This window comes from Rhinopithecus bieti, unplaced genomic scaffold (assembly GCF_001698545.2).
Source record: "Rhinopithecus bieti isolate Rb0 unplaced genomic scaffold, ASM169854v2 scaffold_30927, whole genome shotgun sequence".
In the NCBI taxonomy this organism is placed as follows: Eukaryota; Metazoa; Chordata; class Mammalia; order Primates; family Cercopithecidae; genus Rhinopithecus; species Rhinopithecus bieti.
In genome coordinates this window covers 1,964,472-1,982,461 of record NW_016813672.1, presented here as the reverse complement: position 1 = coordinate 1,982,461, position 17,990 = coordinate 1,964,472, and the positions used below count along the sequence as shown (strand labels likewise).

Below are 17,990 nucleotides of genomic sequence, written 5' to 3'. Positions count from 1 at the left end.
GAAGAGAAGAAACATCTAAAAGTCAGTCTTCATAGACTTACGGCCACTTCTAGGTCAGTATCAGCTGACCCTCAACGGTCTAAAAGAAAAACTTTGGGAAAAGAGCAACGTGCTCTACACTGACAAGAAGAAAGGCATTACTTCAGTATTTTCTGTATATTATGCCACGGATTGATGATCCCTTATCCAAAATGCATGCTACCAGAAGTATTTCGAATTACAGATATTTTGGTATATTTGGAATATCTGCATTATACTAACTGGTTTAGCATCCTTAATCCAAAAACCTAAAATTTGAAATGATTCTATAGCATTTCCTTTGAATATCATGTGGGCGCTCACACAGTTTTGGATTTTAGAGGATTTCAAATTTCAAATTTTGGATTAAAATTCTCAGCCTGTAGACCCAGACTTCTTGACTAAAATGGACATTCAGTACACTTTCCTCAATCTTCCCACACTCCCAACATACCTGTGCACAGACATTCATACAATTTCCTTATTTTAATGTCCTTGGAAGAGGTAGAAATGTCTTGTCGAAGTCACTCTTTCAGTGCTGGGCATCTGTGCTTTATCATCTGGCTGCTCAAATGAAAGTCGAACCCAAAAGAGAAAGGAAAATCTGGAGACCTCTTTTTCTGAAAAGTTTGATGACTCATGCCAAAAAGACTACAACAAATATAGCAAAATAAGTGAAGAAAACAAAAAGTACTTGTATCTGCAACAAGTATAGCCATGTGCTTATCTAAGCATTGAATGACCCTCTTTGGGACTTTTTAAACCTGTGGTTGGATCTAATAGCCATGAGGGACACAGGCAAATTAGAGTCCACTCATTTGTCTCTGCAGGGCAGGAGGAAGGTGAAACTAAATCTTTGTTTTATTGATGCTATGAGTCTTAACAGATTGGATCTGACTCCCGGCTTGTTCGCTCTGCAAAGAACTGTAAAACTCTTTTGGAAATAAGGATATTATTGGAAGATACACATGTCTGGACCTGCTTTCTATGCTTCCAATTGCAATAGCCAAGCATTCAGGGAAGTAGAGTGAAAATAGCATCCACTAGAGCCCTACCTTGCAGAAAATTTCTTATACATCACAGGGACAGGCATATTCTTGCAAATGTTCAATGAGTCTCATAGTAAAAACAGAGCCCTTTGTGGGATGTCTCCAAGAAACACTATCTGTTGATAAAGCACATTTCAAATCTCAAGACTAGATCTTGCCTGAAGAAAGAGAAGAAACCCTAGTACTTCTGCTCCAGGTGAGGTGTGTTGTGGAATTCATCTATTTTCCATATATTTCATTGTAATTTTTAGTGAATGCTTTTGAGGTGCAGTGAGTATATTTTTACTGATTCTCTAGAGTGCAGTATATGGTGCAGGTATTAACGTGGCATAGTCCCTGAGTTCAAACAGTTGTAAACTTACTAGAGAGTTAGAAAAAGGCAGAATGGGGTAAAGGAAAGGAATTGGGATTTGGAGAAGAGCTATATACAGAGCTATAGAGAGAGCTGTGAATATCATGTGGAATGCTGGTACCAAAGGATATTAAAGAACAGTTAGATTTAATGTTAAATTCTACTATATGTACTCAGGTTGGAAATGTACGTTTTTTTCTGTGTCTCATTGTTTTTGATCATTGAAAAAGTATTATTGAGATCTACATCAGGACATGTTCAAAACAATATAGAACCAAGCTTCTTCTGATAGAAGGTATCTCATTGTACAAAATATTTTAGAAAATTTAACCACTTGAGCAGATGCAGGGCCTTTGGGCCAGAGGCAACCAAGAGAATGTGAGTCCTCTCAGGAAACTGCCATACAAGATGGCTGAAAGCATTCAAGTGATTTTTATTTAAACTTTGTTAAGAAAAGTAACAGAATTAAGTTACAAAATAAAAACATTTTAAATAATACAGTTCTTAATGTGTACTTCATTCTGTGTCATGTGCAATATTTCATACATATTAATTTATTTAATCCATAGAAAAATGATATTTATATTCATATGTATTAGTGAGCAATTCAAGGAAAGTCCAGGGAGGAACTAGTGGATCTAGTTTACAAAGTAGTAAATGACTAGATCAATCAATAAGATCAAGATTCTTACTCCAAAGCATACCCTTAAAATAATGCGTATATGTTCTGCTTTACATACTTCATGCTTCTAGGTAAAACCCACTTTAATTTAGGGGTCCAAAGTGCCTTGCTTGCTGTTCTACTTTTCTGAACCCTGCTCCTATCCTTCTCCTATGAATACTTGATGTCGGGCCCAATTGGTCCCTTGAATGATCTCAACATGGTGGACCTTTTCTATGCAGAGTCAGATTCTAATGTATTACAGCACAGATCGTCTTCCATTTAATTATTTGTTATTGCTCAGAATTCTAAAATATTTTGCAACATTGATGAGATCATGAATTACCAACTCAGTAAAAAGATATGCTTACTTGCTCTCTGTGGATAAAGGGAATTGTGTGTATAACTTGGAACAAAGCTGAAGTTTGTGTTCAAAAATTTTATCTAACGTTTCACACAGCTATCTAGCCTATAGTGGGTGGTTGTTAGTTTTTGTATTGATAACCCCCACCAAGATATCATGTCTAGAAGAAACCTGTTATCTGATGTGGAAGAGCAGAAAGCAATAAAATCCTTCTCTATTTGAGCTTTCTTAATAGCATCATCCTCAAAATCTCCTGGAGTTGGTGAAGATATATTTTTGGAGGCTCGTACTGAATCTTTTACCAACACCATACCACGGTTCTCTGAAAAGACAAATTTGGTTTGTTACTACTACCAATGGCTGAGAAGAAAATGTTCTCCTCTAAGCCCTATTCAATCATATTTGTCAATGCATCTACTCTATCATTAATTCACACGCACATACACACATACATCCAAGTAACAATCTTTTCTAATTCTTATTTCTTCTAACCCTCAAACAAATTTTAAAAACAAGCAAACATCAAAGTCTCAGGATTGAAAATAAAACAAATATCTACCAACCAGTCATAAAATTCACAGAAGCCACAAGATGAGTGCTGACAATATGTGTTCTTTGACACTAAAAAACAGACATAAACTGAAAATTCCTGGATGCATACAGATGAGGACAGTATTCAACTGTCTGGTGTTCTCAAAGACCTCAGCACTCACCACCACGACAGGCCTGGATGATGATCACCTTCGGTTTGTCCTTCAAACTTGGGCAGTTCTTGCTATTCAACATTTTAAAGAGTTCATTGAGTTGTAATACATCAGGGACTTGCCCAGAGTATTTCTTCCCACAAATGCCTTCTCGAACACCATGAGACATGAACACCAGGAAGGTGCTGTCGAGGTCTTGTGCTCTTGGCGGCGAGAAAAATGCCTCCAGCTCTGTAGTCATATCCTGAAAGAGACCATACTGCTGATTTTGGACTATGTGATTAACTCTCATGGTGCCTTGGAAACCCAATAAATAAATACTTAAGGATTTCTTAAGGAATTCCATGACAAACAATGGGGTGCCAAAAAACCTTTTAGTCTTAATTTTGAGAAAAGTGAAGGAAGGTGCCATAGGAAGTCTTTCAGAGTTATCTTGTAGAGAGAACGTGGCATTACTGAGTTAAAAAAAAAATTCACCACTAAGTTAAATGAGGCTCATGCTGAATGACTCTGATGTTTCAAGAGAACACGTAGCATACAGCACCCTCCCATGGGAAGTTTATATTTTAGATAATCAAAAGATTATATTCGTTGGTCCTACAACCAAGCTTTCTAATATTATTTAGTTACACAAAGGGCGTGACCATTGTCTCTATGGTATAATAGACCTTACCGAAGTAGTGAGATTTCTTTTCACATCCACCTTGTACCCCAGATTTTGTAGCAGCATTGTTATGCCTATGATGTCAACCTCAGGTCCCACTCTTTTAGAAAGACTGTCAAACTCTTCATTGCAGATAATGAGAGCAAGACATGTGCGACTTGACTTGTCCATTATTGGATAAATCTGTAGGAAATGCAGTTTGGATGAGTAGCCTTATTCTCTGTAATTTAATATTCACCTGGTAAGTTTATGACCGTTTTCCCTCTCTTAGACCTATCAGGATACCAAATCCCATGGACTATGCATTGAAAATGTGGAACGGAATTGAGTGCTACTTGGAGAGTAGGCATAGAAACTGCAAAGGCCCAGATGGCAGGTGAGCTACTGACTTCATTGTTCTTGATAGGTAGGATTTTGAAAAATGCACAAGTGCTAAAGCAAGAATGACTGAATTCTAAAACTGGTTGTCCAATTTCTCACTGTTTTTTTTTTGGGCAAAATATTTAACAACCCCATGTCTCAGCTTCTAGATCTCCAAGATGGATTATTTTAAGGTTACACATTATGTATTATCATGTCCAACTGCTTAGAACACTGCCCACTCTTAGTGACCATTCAATAGTTACCATTGTTGATGTTATTTACACAGGAATTGGATCCAATTTGGAACTCTTTCTATAAACCTGGGATTCTAAGATACAGGTTTTTTTGTTTTGTTTTTGTTTTTTGTTTTTGTTTTATGTAAGGAAAGCAAAAGTATGATTCTCCATTGAGAACAACTCTAATAAAAAGCCACTGCATTTCATAATTGCCTCAAGTATATCTTTCACCCCACTCTATCCTTGTGTTCTGAGCATGGCACCTCTGTTGACTATTCTTTCTATATCCTTTTAGCTTCGTCTAGGGAGCAAAGCTTGAAGCTTCTTTCTGAGCCTGAGGATGTAGGCATAGCAGGGTTGCTCCACACTGGCACTGCCTGAGGAGCTCCAAGAGTCAAAGAACATCATGAACACTGGCATCTCTCTTTGTTCTACTTTGTGTTTCTTACAGCCTCATCTAAGGATGAAGCCACAAAAGTGGAAATGCATTCTTAGGAAGACAATCCTGATCTTTCACTGCTGAGTAATTTCACTGCTAATGGAATACTTTCCAGCCAGAAATTTCCAGGTGTGCAATACAGGGATCTCCTTTCATATTTCAGGATCAGTATTTTCACAAGTATTTTAGAAAAATATGTAGAAAGAAAGCTTTTCAAGGCCATGCATGAAAAAATGCTCAGAAAACAATCAAATGTGTGAGATAAAATAGTTAGAATATAAATTTATTTCAAAAGATTTGAACCATAGAATAAAAATTTAATGGGAGGAGGTCTTAATTAAATCTACCAAAAAATTTTAAGGGATATGATTATCTTTTTATTTATTTACTTAATCGACATGGTAGTAAGCACTAGGAATATTTTTTAATGAACATTTGTTCTGTCCTGCAGGATCTCTTCCTACTATGCATACGTATGGAAGGAGAAGATTACTAAATATTCAAACTAGAATGATAAATGCTAAAATCAAGGTGCACACTAGATGAATTCATAGCACAAAACATTCATTGCACAGACATAGTAGGAAATGTTTTCACAGAGTTCATGTGGAAAAATTCTTGAGGCTTTTATTTCATCACAGTTTCAACACCAACCAACAATGTGATGCACTTGTTAAAGAAGTTAATGTAATCTTTGTTTCAAGATAGAAATAAGTTTTCTAGATTTCTAGAGTGTCTTTCAGAAAACATTAACTCAAGAAAATAATATTTAATTTGAAAACAAGCTTGAGAAACTGTTATACAATCAGTTAGATAAATAAAGGCAGCATGAAGTGTGGTGACATGGGCAAGAAATAATTGGAATGGATATATTGGGGAAAACTATAAAATAATAATTTCATACAAGAAATGCTTTGTTTCTTCATAAACAAGAATGAAAACTATATAAAAAAACTAAGTAGAAATATATGGGTTATTTTTGAGGCAATTTTCTTAGTGAAAATACAGTATTTGGTTATATAGTGAGTATCCCATGCTGTAAAATATTTAGGAAAACATTCATGAGTTAATCAACCTTAATACATTCAATAGAGTAATATCTGAACTTGATTTAAAAAATTTGCATTCTTAGCTTCCAAATTGCTTTTAAAAATGTTTGTTTGTTTTTTTTTTTATTTTAAGAGGGCCCTTGATGAATAGGGGTTTTTTAATGAAATAGAAGTAGAAACAGAGATACAGTTCCAAATTTGGGAGAAGAATGCATAACACTTGGCCATGGCTTGAATATTGGAGGTGCTTGACATGAAAGGGGCCAAGATGAGTTTCAATTTCCTGCTTTGAACAACTAGTGATGGTGACACCAACAACTGAGTGACACAGAAAGAACATACTTCAAAATAATAAAAGTCATATACTACAGATCTACAGCTAGTTTTATACTTAGTGGGGAAAAACTAAAAGCCTCTCCTCTAAGATCAGGATGTCCACTTTCAACACTGTTGTCCGACATACTGTTGGAAGTCCTAGGCAGAGCAATTAGACAAGATAAAGAAATAAAGTGCATCCAGATTGAAAAGGAAGAAGTCAAATTATACTTGTTTGCAGATTATGTGATTTTATATATGAAAAATCCTAAAGATGCCATAAAAAACTCTTAAACCTGATACACTAATTCAGACACATTGCAAGATACAAAAATTAATGTACAAAATTTAGTAGCATTTCTATATGTCAATGGTAAGCAATCTGAAAAAGAAATCAAGAAAATAATTCCATATACAATAGCTAGAAGTAAAATTAAAAACCAAGGAATTACATCAACCAAAGAAATAGAAGACCCTTGCAATGAAAACTATAAAACATTAACGTAAGACATTAAAGAGGATGCAAAAATTTTTTAAATTGTTTATGTATTGGAAGAGTCAATACTGTTAACATGTCTCTACTACATAAAGCAATTGATAGATTCAATGCAGTCCTTATAAAGATACCATTGGCATTCTTCACAGAAATAATAAAATAAAAAGAAATCCTAAAATGTATATAGAACCACAAAAGATCTAAAATAGCCAAAGGTACCCTGAGGAAAAAGAACAAAACTGTAAGAATCACATTACCTGACTTTAAATTACACTGCAGAGCTGTAGTTATCAAAATGGCATAGTACTGGTATAAAAACAGACACATAAATCAATAGAACAGATTACAAAACCCAGAGATAATCCATACATCTACAGTGAACTCGTTTTTGACAATGGTGCTAAGAACATAAATACATTGGTAAGAGGACAGTCTCTTTAATAAATGGTACTGAAAATAAACTGGATATCCATATGCAAAAGAATGAACCTAGACCGCCTACCTCCTGTCATATACAAAAATCATAACAAAATGAATCAAAGACTTAAATCAAAGACCTCAAACTATGGAACTCTTACACAAAATGGAGAAACTCTCCAGTCCTTTGGGTTGGGCAAAGATTTTTTGAGCAACACTCCAGAAGCATGAGCAACCAAAACAAAAATGGACAAATGGGATTACATCAAGTTAAAAACCTGCACAGCAAAGGAAACAATTAACAAAGTAAAGAAAAAACCCACAGAATGAGCAAAAAATTTGCAAACTATCCAACTGATAAGGGATTACAAACCAGAATACATAAGGAGCTCAAATAATTCTGTAGGAGAAAATTTTAATCATCTGATTTAAAAATGGACAAAAGATCTGAATAGAAATTTCTGAAAGGAGTACATACAAATGCCAAACAGGTATATGAAAAGGTGCACAACATTATTATTAGGGAAATGCAAATCAAACTTACTTGTGGGAGCTAAAGTTTCAAGTATTTGAACTCAAAGAAACAGAGAGTTGAAGAATTATTTCCAGAGGCTGGGAAGCATTTTGTGGTGTGGGGGAATTTCGGGAATGTTAATGGGCACAGAAACAGAATAATCACATTGGGTACACACAGACATACAACTGGGCACAATGAACACTGGGGTCAATAAGACGGAGGATGGAGGTAGAGGGTCAAGGGTCAAAAAACTGACTATTGTGTACTATGCTCACAACTTGGATGAGAGGAACAATTGTCACCAAAATCACAGTATCATGCAATATACCTAGTTCACAAACGTGCACATGTATCCCTTGAAGCAAAATAAAAGTCGGAATTATATTTAAAAAATCAATATCAGTAGGAGATACTCTTACAGTTTAATGGAATGAAGAAATTTAAACTAGCAATTACTGGGGACTTTTCCATGTCTCTTTTTGATTAAAAAAATGGGAGGTAATAGGAGAATGTAGATATCGGAGGATTTCAGATTTTGAAATTTTGGATGAAGAGTAACATATTTAGAACTAGATACCTTGACCAGAATGGAGCTTCAGTACTCCTCTCCAACTTCTTGAAATCCCAAACACAAACATACAGACATTTGCCCACAGACATTCATACAACCTACTTCTTTTAATGTCCTAGGAAGAGATAGAAACATCTTGTCAATGTCACTCAGTGATGAGCATCTGTGCCCTACCATCTGGAAGCTCAAATGAAAATCGGACCTAAAAAGAGAAAGTCTGTGGACCTTTTGTGATGTAAAATCTTAAACCAGAAAAACTGCAACAAATACAGCAAAATAAATGACAAAAACAAAAAGTATTGGCACCTGCAACAGTTTAAACTGTGCTGAGGAATCATGACGCTACCTCCCCTCTACATCACCCTGTAATCTTACCCTTTGATTGGAGAGGGTTCTGAAGGAATCCCCTTACTCCCTGGAATGCTTTCCTTCAACTGCTTAAGATTGCCTTAACAGTTAATTTTTACTGAGAGTGACAATTTACTTCTACTTTTTGATATTCTCTGAGCAAAGACTGATCACAGATGTAGTCTTAGGTTGTAGTAAAACATTCACGATAGTACAGAAAATATATGTCCAGACAAACAGTTAATAAAAGGCCAAAAAAAAGGGGGGGGATTGTAATGTGTTCAACTATAAAGGTTTTTAAAGGGTCAGATATTCACTTTGATTTAATAGGATAAAGATTAGAAAAGGTTCATATCTGCAGGTGAAAGTGTAGTTCTTCCAATCCTTCCTAAATCTTGACATCCCTGAGTGAGTGACTTCACCCCAAACTCATTTTCTCTGCACCATACAGGGACTTCACTGTGCATACCATGCATCCTAGAGTTTCTTCAGGGTGTCATGCACCATCTGCCAAATGTTTCATTTCTGATGGCCGTCTTACCTTTTCAAGAAGTCTGTGAACTACTGAGGGTCTAGAGTTAATTCAAAATTTATTTTCTCTCTCTTAAATACTTTAACAAAGAGTAGAAATCTGCAGGTTCTCTTCATGGATTTGTCAGCAGTAAACTGTGGGATTTGGGAAAAGCCCCTTATCACACTGGAGTGTCACTGTCATAACTATTCGTCTTCTGTCCATGTCTCCTGCTGAGCTCTAAATTTTTTGAAGTCCGGTACCTGTGGTAATTTTTATCTGCATCCCTAATTTGTAATTTGTGTCTGCAACCCAGCAGGAAATGGTATTTTGAATGGAAAAATGGTGCCAATAGCCAGTTCAGGTCTTATGGATTAAGTCTAACATTCTAAACTCAGTACTTCCTTTGATTTCCAACCCTTGTTTCTCCAATGTGGAATAAAACTGAGGACACATTTTTACTTTTATATCAGATTTATGAAAATGTTCAAAGAAGTCTATTTTAAGCAGATATAATTCCAAAACCATTACAGAATGAAGGAACTCTTGGTTTCCTATGGGAAAAAAAAAAAAAAAAAAAAAAAAAACATAAAAGAGAATTTTGCTAAAAGAAATGTAAGTTATAAAGGTATACCACCAATAGGAACATATGCAATCTTAAAAGGAAAGGCCACATACTATTTTAAAATCTTATCCTGCTGAGGTCAAGGGGAGAAACATCTAAGAGTCAGCCTTCATAGACTTATGGCCACTTCTAAGTGACCCTCAGAAAGGGTCTAAAAGAAAAAAAGAAAAACCTTGGGAGAAGAGCAACATGCTCTGCACTGACCAGAAGAAAGGCATTACTTCAGTATTTTCTGTATATTATGCTATGGCTTGATTATCCCTTACCCAAAATGCATGCTACCTGAAGTAGTTTGAATTACAGATATTTTTGTATATTGGAATATCTGCATTATAATTACTAGCTGAGCATCCTTATTCCGAAAAACTAAAATTTGAAATGCTTCCATAAGCATTTCCTTTGAATATCATGTGGGCACTCACACAGTTTGGGATTTTAGAACATTTCAAAATTCAAATTTTTGGATTAAAAATTCTCAACCTGTAGACCTAGAGTCCTTGACTAAAATGGACTTTCAGTACACTTTCCTCAACCTTCCCACACTCCTGACCATATACATGTAACTGTCTAGAGACATTCATACAGCTTCCTTATTTTAATGTCCTGGGAAGAGGTAGAAACATCTTGCTGAAGTAACCCTTTCAGTGCTGGGCATCTGTGCTTTATCGTCTGGCTGCTCAAATGAAAGTTGAACCTAAGAGAGAAAGGACAGTGCGCAGACCTGTTTTTCTGAAAAGATTATTGACTTGTGCCAAAAAGACTACAACAAATATAGTAAAGTAAGTTACGAAAACAAAAAGAGCTTGTATCTGCAACAAGTATAGCCATGTGGTTACCTAAGCACTGAATCACTGTCCTCGGGGCTTTTTAAATCTGTGGTTGGATCTAATACCCATGAGAGACAGAGGGAAATTAGAGTCCATTCATTTGTCTCTGCAGGGCAGGAGATGGGTGAAACTAAATGATTGTTTTATTGAGGCTGTTGGTCTTAACAGATTGGATCTGGCTCCCAGGCTTGTTCACTCTCCAAAGAACTTCAAAACTTTTTTGGAAAGAAGGGCATTATTGGAAGATAAACATGTCTGGATCTACTTTCTATGCTTCCAACTGAAATAGGCAAGCATTCGGGGAAGTAGAGTGAAAATAGCATCCACTAGAGCCCTTCCTGTGGAAAATTTCCTCCACATCACAAGAACGGGCATATTCTTGAAGATGTTCAATCAGTCTCATAATAAAAACAGCGCTTTGCAGGATGTCTCCAACAAACATTATCTGTTGATAAAGCACATGTTAAATCTCAAGATTGACTCTTGCCTGAAGAAAGACAAGAAACCCTAGTATTTCTGCTCTAGGCCTATTTGGGAATTCATCTATTTTCCATACACTTCATTGTATTTTTTAGTGAATACATTTGAAGTTCAGTGAGTATATTTTTACTGATCCTCTAAAGGGTGCTGTATATGGTGCAGGTATTAACGTCACATAGTCCCAGAGTTACAGTCATAAATTTAGTAGAGAGTTAGAAAAAGGCAGAATGTGGTAAAGAGAAGGATTTGGGATTTTAGAAAGAGATATCTAAATGTGCATCCTCAACGTGGTGTTACTGACTGTGATTTAAGTTAATTGTCCATTCTGATATGTAATAGACTCAGCTATACAGGGAATGGTAACAATTTCATACACAGGAGATATCTGAGTCTACACTAGTGTCTGAGCTAACTAAGGGTATGTAATACTCAGTCTATACAGGGTAATTATGTTAACAAATTCTCAATTTATGTACTTCACATAAAATTTTAATTAAAATTTAATAACATTGACAGTAAGATATTTACACACAAAGAGTTAACCATAAAAATCATAAAACAGAACAAAAGTAGAAATCTAGGACAAGTCAATAAAAGGATGATAACATCATAATGGAGAGTAAGAAGTTTTTATGAAGAAGAGAAATATTAAAGAAAACATTATTAATTTATTACATGGTAGACAGAAATAATGAAGACTTGAAAATTATACAAAAGAAGGAGTAAGAGAAAAGCAGTAGCAATAGCTCTATGTATAATCACAAACACATTGTTTAATGACACATTTCAGCCAATTATAATGGTCATAAAGTGTATATTAATAATAAAATTCTATTTAGAACCACAGTTATCTTAGTTAAATGAAGCAGGTAAGAGATAGGGTGGAGACAGGTGTCTCTGCAAATATTTTATGAAATTAAGGAAGTAGATAGTTATTTTTCCTCAGGAGAGCACTATGATATAGTTGGGATTTGCACAGTAGAACGTGGAGCTAGGCTTAATATGGGAGTTATAAACAACTAAATTGGAGTTTCTGACAGTCAGATGGAAAGGAGGAGTAAGGAAAGTGAAATAAAAGAAAAACGCAGAAATCAGAAAGATTGATGATGAGAAGCCAGGGGCTTACAAAGAGCTATGTAGAGAGCCATGAATGTCATGTGGAAGGCTGGGACCAAAGGATATTAAAGAACAGTTCTGTCTAATATTATAGTCTACTCTATGTACTCAGGCTGGAAATGTATTTTTTGTGTGTTTGTCTTGTCATTGTTTTTGATCACTGAAAAAAATATTGAGTCCTACATCAGGGCATGTTTAAGGCAATATTGAATCAAACTTCTTAAAGAAGATATCTCATAGTACAAATTATTTTCGAAAATTTAACTACTTGACCAGAGGCAGGGCCTTTGGGCCAGAGGTGAGCAACACAATGCGAGTCCTCTCAGGAAACTGCCATACACGGTGGATAAAAGCATTCAAGTCATTTTTATTTAAAACTTGCTAAGAAAAGTAACTGGATTAAGTTCTAAAATAAAAACATTTTAAATAATACCAGTTCTTTAATGTGTACTTCTTTCTGTCATGTGCAATATTTTGCTTATATTAATTTATTTAATCATTAAAAAGTGATAATTATATTCATATATATTAGTGAGCAATTCAAGGAAAGCCCAGGGAGGAACTAGTGGAGCTAGTTTACAAAGTACTAAATGACTAGGTAAGTCAAGAATAGCAAGATTCTTACTGCAAAGCATACATTTAGAATAATGCGTATGTATTCTGCTTTATATACTTCATGCTTCTAGGTAAAACCCACTTTAATTTAGGGGCCCAAAGTGCCTCGCTTGCTGTTCTACTTTTCTGAACCCTGCTCCTACCCTTCTCCAATGAATATTTGATGTCGGTCCCAATTTGTCCGTTGAATGATCTCAACATGGCGGACCTTTTCTACGTCAAGTCAGACTCCAAAGCACTACAGCACAGATCGTCTTCCATTTAATAATCTGTTATTGCTCACAGTTTGAAATATTTTGCAACAGAGTTCATTAATTACTAATTCAGTGAAAAGAAGTGCTTACTTGCTCTTTGCGGATAAAGGGAACTGTGTGTGTAACTTGGAACAAAGCTTTAGTTTGTGTTCAAAAATCTTACCTGAAGTTCCACACACGTATCTGCCCTCTATTGGGTGGTTGTGAGGTTTTCCACTGATAACCCCCACAAAGATGTTCTGTGTAGAAGAAACCTGTTACCTGATGTGGAAGAGTAGAAAGCAATAAAATCCTTTTCTATGTGGGCTTTCTTAATAGCATCATCCTCAAAATCTCCTGGAGTTGGTAAAGATATATTTTCAGAGGCCTGCACTGAATCTTTTTCTTAAGAAATTTCATGATAAACAATGGAGTACCAAAAAAACTTTCAGTCTTAATTTCGAGAAAGGTGGAGGACGGTGTTGTAGGAAGTCATTCAGTTATCTGGTAGAGAGAATGTGGCATTACTGAGAGAAAAAAAATAATGACTTCACATTTAAGTTAAACCCGGTTCGTGCTGAATGACTCTGATATTTCAAGGGAATATGTAGCATCCAGCACCCTTCCATGGTAAGTTTATATTTTAGATTATCAACAGATTACAATTCTTGGTCCTACAATCAAGCTTTCTAATAGTATTTAGTTACACAAAGGGCGTGACCATTGTCTCTATGGTATAATAGACCTTACTGAAGCAGTGAGATTTCTTTTCACATCCACCTTGTACCCCAGATTTTGTAGCAACGTTGCCATGCCTATGATGTCCACCTCAGCTCCCACTCTTTTAGAAAGACTGTCAAATTCTTCGTTGCAGATAATGAGAGTAAGACGTGTGCGGCTTGACTTGTCCATTATTGGATAAATCTGTAGGAAATGCAGTTTGGATGAGTAGCCTTAGTCTCTGTAATTTAATATTCGCCTGCTAAGTTTATGACCATTTTCACTTTCTTAGACCTATCAGGATGCCAAATCCCATGTACTATACATTGAAAATGGGGGACGGAATTGAGTGCTACTTGGAGAGTAGGCATAGAAACTGCAAAGGCCCAGATGGCAGGTGAGCTACTGACTTCATTGTTCTTGATAGGTAGGATTTTGAAAAATGCACAGGTTCTAAAGCAAGAATGACTGAATTCTAAAACTGATTGCTCTAAATTTTATTGTTTTTCTTTGGGCAGACTATTTAACAACCCCATGTCTCAGCTACTAGATCTCTAAAATGGATTATTTTTAAGGTTAAACATTATGTATTATCATGTACAAAATGCTTAGAACACTGCCCACTCTTAGTGAACATTCAGTAGCTGCCATTGTTGATGTTATCTATCCAGGAATTGGATCTAATTAGGAACTCTGTCTACAAACCTGGGATTCTAGGTTAAAGGATTTTTTTTTTTTTTTAATGTAAAGGAAGCAGAAGTATGATTCTCCATTGAGAACAACTCTAATAAAAAGCCACTGCATTTCAGAATCACCTCAAATATATCTTTCACCCCACTCTAACCTTGTGTTCTGAGCATGGCACCTCTGTCGACTTTTCTTTCCAAATCCTTTTAGCTTCGTCTAGGGAACAAAGTTTGACACTTCCTTCTGAGCCTGAGGATGTAGGCATAGCAGGGTTGCCCCACACTGGCACTGCCTGAGGAGCTGGAAGAGTCAAAGAACATCATGAACATTGGCATCCCTCTTTGTTCCACTTTGTGTTTCTTACAGCCTCACCTATGGGTGAAGCCACAAAAGTGGAAATGTATTCTTAGGAAGACAATCCTGATCTTTCACCGCTGAGTAATTTCACTGCTAATGGAGTACATTTCCAGTCAGAGATTTCCAGGTGTGCAATACAGGGGTCTCCTTTCATATTTCAGGATCAGTATTTTTACAAGGATTTTAGATTAAAATGTAGAAAGAAAGCTTTTCAAGGCCATGAATGGAAAAAAAAACTCTCAGAAAACAATCAAATGTGTGAGATAAAATAATTAGAATATAAATTTATTTCAGAAGATTTGAACCACAGAATAAAATTTAATGGGAGGAGGCCTTAATTAAATCTACTAAAAATCTTTAAGAGATATGTTTATCTTTTTATTTATTTACTTAATAGACATGGTAGTAAGCACTAGGAATATTTTGTTAATGAACCTCTGTCCCGTCCTTCAGGATCTCTTCCTACTCTGTATACATATGGAAGAAGGATATATATGGAAGAAGGATACATATGGAAGGAAGATGTATACTATGTATACATATGGAATTAAATATATGAACCAGAATAAATGCTAAAATCAAAGTTCACACTAGATGGATTTATAGCACTTGACATTGACTGCACAGACATATGAGGAAATGTTTTCACAGAGTTTATGTTAGAAAATCCTTGAGGCTTTTATTTCATCACAAGTATAGCACCATCTGACAATGTGATATACTTGTTAAAGAACTTAATGTAATCTTTGTTTCAAGATATAAATGAGTTTTCTAGATTTATGGAGTATCTTTTAGAAACTATTATGTCAAGAAAATAATATTTAATTTTGAAAACTAATTTGAGAAACTGCTATACAATTAGTTAGATAAATAAAGGCAGCATGAAGTGTGTTGACTTGGGGAAGAACTAATTGGAATGGATATATTGGAGAAAACTATAAAATAATAATTTGATAGAATAAATGTTTGGTTTCTTCAGAAGGAAGAATGAAAACAACATAAAAAAACTAAATAGAGGTATATGGGTTATGTTTGAGGTAATTTTTCTTAGTGAAAATACAGTATTTGTTTATATAGTGAGTGTCCCATGCTGTAAAACATTTAAGAAAACATTCATGAGTTAATCAACCTTAATAAATTCAATAGAGTAAAACCTGAAGTTGGTAGAAAAATTTGCATTTCTTGCCTCTAAATTGCTTTTAAATATAAGTGTCTTTTATTTTAAGAGGTCCCTTGATGAATAGGGGTTTTTAATGAAATAGAAGAAATAGAAAGACAGTTCCAAATTTGAGGAAAAAAATGCATAAAACTTGGCCGTGGCTTGAATATTGGAGGTGGGTGGAGGAAATGGGCCAAGATGAGTTTCAAGTTCATGGTTTGAACAACTGGTGATGGTGACACCAACAACCGAGTGACACAAAACTGGACGAGAAGCAGAGTGGAGAAGAATGGAATGTTCAGCTCTGATATTGGTTAGATAAGTTTGTCTCTGGGAGATGGGAGGGAATGTTCCAGTAGGCTTAAATAATGAAGTTTGATATTTATTTGGGTAATCAGGATTTGAGATACAGATTCCAAATTTTAATGTAAACATAGATAGTGAAGCTGTTTGGACAGTTGCTACAAAATCAGAATAGACCACAAAAAGAAAATTTCATGATCACTCTATGGGAATTCTCCATAGCCCCTTTAACTGTGGTTCGTCCTACAACATTAATGTCACGGAAGCCGGGGTTCAAATAATGCTCTTTCTTTAAAAACAGCATTAGCTAGGAAGGAAGTACTAGTTGAGAATCTTCTGTAGTAAGGTGATTTCCAGATGTTGGACCTAGAAAGAGAAGAAGAATATTGAAATAGTCACTTAGTACCTCTGAAAAACTTTACCCTAATGCTTACAACACTCCCCACTAAAGATTCCTCCCACAACCCTGACTGAATGACATTAAATACTGTTCAACATGTTCTTTAATTTAGAGAGTGGTGGGGAGTATAAAATGAAAGAGGCATTGTCAGAAAAATATTACATTTATCACACATAGATGAAAACATAAACTTGTCCCTTATCTGCTTAGACAGAAATAAGCTTCCCCCAACCCTTAGAAAACAAAACAAAACAAAACAAAACAAAACAAAACAAAACAAAACAAAACAAAACAAAAAGGCTTTTACTTTGAAAGAACATCTGCCTCTAAAGTGACTTTGGAAAGTACCACAGAGACCAGTGACTAGGAGTCCACCAGAACTCTCATCCTCACCCTGTGGTAGGTCCAAGGGATCACCAGAATGGATGAGCTCATTTCCTGAGCACTGTATTGGGCCCTAAGGGGGCTGCAAATGGAGGCAGTCCAGGGGACACAGCATGATCTGCAGCCTGATAACAGGCAAGTGGGTGATGTCACTCAAAAGAAAATGCAAGGAGGCAACTGGAGGAAAGAGCCAACTTGAAGTCCTTACTTTTCTATAATCATTCAATGTATTCTCTGAGTATATTGCCACTTTTGAAATATAATTTATTCTTCTTGGAGGGCAAAATTTTGGAGAGAAGTTATAAAACATATTTAATTACAGACCTTGAAACTTCATGTCAGACAACTACATAAGTGCCTGGGTACACCCAGGACTCAAAAATGTTAAATCAATCAATAAATATTGTGCCTCGCCAGGAACAGTGAAACATATAGTGTGAAGCTTTTTAGATAGTTCTCATGACCTTCTACAAGTGAACGCCCACATACTCAGAACTGGAAATGAACTTTAATCAGAAGAGGGCCATTGAGGATGAAGGAACAGAAACAAAGGAGAGTCAAGGGACATGCAATAGGGCCCTGCTACAGAAATATTGCCTGAAGGTGGAGATAAGAAAGTTTTCTGCAACTTAACATGCATGACTAGTAAAGACATCACATGGTAGTCACAATGACAGGCCCTAGGTGAACTTGAGTGTGAGTCACTGACCCTTACCTGCTGAGAGTCTCAGCGTCCCTGCCAGGTGACTGTCTTCTTCACAAATGTATGTGACACAAATTTGGCATGCCGGAGCCCCTTCCCGAATAACAGAGTCAAGCAAAGCTCGGGCCTTATCCATAACTGTAGCATTTTTACATTTTACTATCTCTATCTCTTCCTGGCTCAGCACCCTTGTCTCGAATAATTCACCCAGTAAGCCATTTATTGTACCTTCACCCAAAGAACGGATTAACAGCTTTCTCTTCTCCATCAGGACTTTGTCTGTTTGGAGCACAAAGATTTCTCACAT

The 17,990-nt window shown here is 35.8% G+C and overlaps 1 protein-coding gene across 1 annotated transcript; it reads right to left on the bottom strand.

The window, feature by feature from the left end:
- Positions 1-1,088: 1,088 nt before the first annotated feature.
- Positions 1,089-17,951, bottom strand: LOC108513177 (caspase-1-like). Its single transcript, XM_017848870.1, has 7 exons — positions 17,696-17,951; positions 16,505-16,562; positions 14,556-14,676; positions 13,721-13,894; positions 3,158-3,392; positions 2,616-2,766; positions 1,089-1,179 (listed from the first exon to the last, which is right to left on the bottom strand). The coding sequence occupies exons 1-7, from the start codon at positions 17,949-17,951 to the stop codon at positions 1,089-1,091; spliced, it is 1,086 nt and encodes a 361-aa protein (XP_017704359.1).
- Between the last annotated feature and the right edge of the window lie 39 nt (positions 17,952-17,990).